The sequence below is a fragment of the Octodon degus genome, unplaced genomic scaffold (genome assembly GCF_000260255.1).
Source record: "Octodon degus isolate 3935 unplaced genomic scaffold, OctDeg1.0 scaffold00008, whole genome shotgun sequence".
In the NCBI taxonomy this organism is placed as follows: Eukaryota; Metazoa; Chordata; class Mammalia; order Rodentia; family Octodontidae; genus Octodon; species Octodon degus.
This window is the reverse complement of record NW_004524584.1, coordinates 14,041,137-14,045,215: the sequence shown is the minus strand read 5'-3', so window position 1 is coordinate 14,045,215 and position 4,079 is coordinate 14,041,137. Positions and strand designations below refer to the sequence as shown.

The following is a 4,079-nucleotide window of genomic DNA, read 5'->3' as shown; positions in this document are numbered from 1 at the left end:
AGCACCACATGCCAGCCAGCCTCGCCCCCTGGTGGGCTGAGCTGGCCGTACACACACACACACACACACACACACACACACACACACACACAATAAATGTTTAAAAAAAAAGACTACTAGAAAGTTTGTCTGTAAAAAACAGTTTAAGACAGGCACAGTCTCAAATCAGAGAAATCCAGGGTTGTGGCTTAGAGAAGTTTCTAACTTACAATTAGCTCAAGGTCTTGTCTTTCCCACTCTGTAGCAGAAGCTGGCATCTCCCAGAAAATGGTCTGCACCTTTCCTCTTGCTATCTAACCATTACTTGAAAAACCCTAGATTTCAGGTGGAACCCCAGGGAAAGCCAGCTCTTGTAATGAAACCAGACCCCTGAAATGAGTACATGGAGTTCACATGTTGCAGTTAGAACCTGTGCCAGTTAGTTTCTCTGTAACTGTGTTGAACGTGCTAAGAAGTTTGAGCATGTGCATCTGGACCTGGCCAGCTATGATCCTGGTCATCTCAGGTCATGTTTTCCGCCTGATGTAGACTAAAACAAACAAGGATGCTGGGAGCCAGGAGGTTGAGATTGCCCGCTGCCACAAGGGGCAGTACTTTGGAGAGCTCGCACTCGTCACCAACAAACCTAGAGCTGCGTCGGCTTATGCAGTTGGAAATGTCACCTGCTTAGGTAAGAAAAATTCTTCATGCATTAATACTTTTTTTCTAATGTACAGTATTTTTTCCCATCAGCAAGCCTTTTCCCACCAGCTCTCACTCACATTTGGATATGGGACAGTTTGTGTCACCAATCAAGAGATGGAATAATATTTTCTTTTAGCACACTTTTTCTGGGCATTAAAATAAGGACCTTACACATACTAAGCACACACTTCACCACTGAACGACATGCCCAGTACCCTAATGGACATTTCTGAGCACTCAGTACAGTCTGTGAGTGGAACCCCAGGGAAAGCCTTCTATTACTACTCTTCATATACCCATCCAGTCATATGAAGAGTAGTAATAGAATCAAAGCTATGGAAGAACAGGGAAAACAGGCATTCCAGGACTCTCCAAGTCTTAAACTTACTGAATTTATTATTTTGAATGGAATTTCCTTTTTTTCTTTATAATTTGAGGCAGTGTCTTACTAATTTGCTAAGTTACTCCATCTGGGCTCACCCTGTCTTGCTGTCCAGATTTCTGGGGTTATAGGTGTGCACTACTGCACCTGACTTGCAATTCCTAAATATACATGGCCTCACCCTGCTCCATTCCTGTGCAGACAACTCTTTTTCCAAGTACCTGTAGATTTAGTTACCCTCCCCCGTGGTCATACTTAGAAAAAGGCTAGCATGAGAGAAATTACTTGAATTGTTTGTATAGAAAACTCATTCTTCCCCTCACTTCTTTTTTACAATATAGTTATGGATGTTCAAGCATTTGAGAGACTTTTGGGGCCCTGCATGGACATTATGAAGAGAAACATCTCACACTATGAAGAACAGCTAGTGAAGATGTTTGGCTCCAGCTTGGATCTGACCGACCCGGGGCAATAGATGTGCCACCTTCCAGAGCCTTCTCAGTGTGACACCAGAACCTTCCAGTCAGCCACAGAACACATACAGAAAATAGACACGACAGAACCGTTCCTACTGTTGCCACCACTGCTGCGATTGCTGTGGTTTGGGGCATTTAGAAAATTTGAAAGTCAGCATTGGACCGGGGATGTAGCTCAGTGGCACAGCACCTGCTTGGGAAGTGTGAGGCCCTGAGTTCAATCCTGGTATCAAAAAAAAAAGAAACAGAAAAAGTCAGCACTGAAGGATAAGCAGAGGTTTGACTCACACCTCCACTTTGCTTTTGAAAGCCCATTATTAAACCACTTGTAATGATTACTCCAACCCAGTTTTCGCATCTTTGGTTCAGAATGGCATGTCTCTCCAACAATTTAAGTGCCTGATACAAAGTCCAAAGTGTAAACATCCTCCTTTCCTCTCTTGCTGCTACTATTACTTTTGGAAGTTACCATAAATAAGGTCTGCAGAAACTTGTATAACTGTAGATTCCCTCCTCTGGTCTTTCTAAAGGGCGGAAACAGCCTTTAGTCTCCTCATCTGTCCTTTAAGAAAATCCACAGTGTGTTCACAATTGCTGCCTTTGGTTTTACATGAAAAAATGGTACCAGATGTGTTGGAGGTCCATGGTTCACTGGCATTACGCTGTCTGCTAGTGACATCACATGCCATAGTTGTTTGCAGGACTGAGGTGATACATATGGAAAGCCTGGCTGGTTAAGGCTCCAAAGCAGACTGAGGTTAAAAATCTATGCTGGAGCTTTAAAAATTGGATCCAGCACATTTTACCAGTAGTAGGGAGCCAGGAAAGGTTTTCTGGGTTAGAGATTTTTCTTTTGTTTTGGTGGACATTGTTTTTAATCTTTGCAGTTTGCATGAATGAATGAATTGCCATCTGTTGATAAGGAGCTGGGGTGACCATTTAGCTCATTTGGTTAGAGCGTGGTGCCTACAGAAGTAGCCAGAGTCTGGAGGTGCTGTTGCTTTATCTGAGCAAAATACTTTTCAGCAGGTCCTGCCATTTCTTGTTCCCAGTTGCATTTACTAGCAAATGGCAGTATACTGACAAGAAAGTGTGCTACACAGACAGCCCTTTCCTTCTACTTCAGTTGTTGCATAGTTTGGTTGTTGAACCATCTGTTCTAAAACTGTTTAGGAGCCTTTTTTTTTTAAAATGTATTTCAGTGGGAAATGATGATGTACACTTGTAGTCCGAGCACTGGGGAAGCTGAGAAAGGATTTCTACAAGTTCCAGGCCAGCTTGGCTGTTAAGGGAATTCCCTTTGGATGTATTCATCAATATGGAGCTTGCCAGCTGCCCTAAACATTCATTCTAAAGTTCCAGAAAGTGTTAGTGTTAGTTTCCAAAAATTGGCATCGTTGGGACTGGAGATAAAGCTCAGTGGTAGTGTACTCACTCTGTAGGCATGAGGCTCTGGATTCCCTCCTCAACACCACGCAAAAGAAAACAAAAGGCATCATTTACAGTTTCATTAAAGTACTGTAAGACCTTTCTAATTAAGATGTTGAAATATTTGGGGTTCTAATTGTTCATCTCCAAAGAAGGTAATTTAACTTGTATTTAAAATGTTTTTAACCTTTTAAGTTTAGTGGGTAAAATTCTAATGAATGATCCTAATTAGCTGTATTTCAGAATGATTTTTTTAAGTGATCAGAATGACTTAGACTCAGATACTACAAGGGATCCATGAAGTAGAACTCTTTTTTTTGAGACTACCCTGGGTAATCTGTGTTGCAACTCTTAGACTCTTGAAAGGTTGTTTGTAACTAATCCTCCAAAACAGGCAGCTAGTTCTGGGAAATCCCATGTGGTGATCCCGTGATTTTTCTAAGATTCTTTTCTATAGTGTTACTTTATTGTCAAGTAAACTCAAAAGCGGGTCTTGTACTTCACTAGACAAGAGTCACACCTGTTTCTTGCAAAGATAGCAGGTGCGTTGGGCTTCAAGAGTGACACACAAGTCCAGCCCAAGACTTTGATAGGACTGTGTTTGAATGCTGAGAAAATGCCCCCCGGCCACCTTTTCATGCCAGCATCAGGGCTGTCTGACTCCTGTGCCAGTTGTCCTTTCAGGCTGCTAGGGATGAGCCTGCTCACAAGTCCTGCTCTGTCTTTCCTTTTACAAAGCCTTCCTTGACACCCTGACACATTGATGGTACTGTTTTACAGGTGAGCATTCACCATGTTCATGTCCTTCTGCTTTTACTCCAGTGGACATAGGCTCGTCAGTCCAGACCCTCACTGCGTGTGAGTCCCCTGGGGAGGATAGGCCCCTACCTTGAGGGAAGGAGACATTAAAGAGAACAGCATTAGTGAGAAAGAACAAAGCCATTACTGCAGTGTTCCACTTTCCTTTGCAGTTTGGAGAATCCAAGATACAGACCAAGTTTGACTGAAGGCTGAGGTGTCCCCATTGTGCTGAGCAAGCTTGACCCTGGCAGCTGAGTCTCACAGGGAGGAATGCATGTTGGAAAGAGATTCCTTTGTTGTTTCATGTT

At 42.9% G+C, this 4,079-nt stretch overlaps 1 protein-coding gene across 1 annotated transcript in view; it reads left to right on the top strand.

Moving 5' to 3' along the window:
- Prkar2a (protein kinase cAMP-dependent type II regulatory subunit alpha) overlaps positions 1-4,073 on the top strand; it is a 107,774-nt gene extending 103,701 nt beyond the window's left edge. The window contains exons 9-10 of the mRNA XM_023704557.1: positions 529-670; positions 1,408-4,073. Of these exons, the coding sequence (XP_023560325.1) occupies positions 529-670; positions 1,408-1,541 (276 nt within the window). The 3' untranslated portion in view covers positions 1,542-4,073. The remainder of the gene's footprint in view (positions 1-528; positions 671-1,407) is intronic.
- The last annotated feature ends 6 nt before the right edge of the window (positions 4,074-4,079 follow it).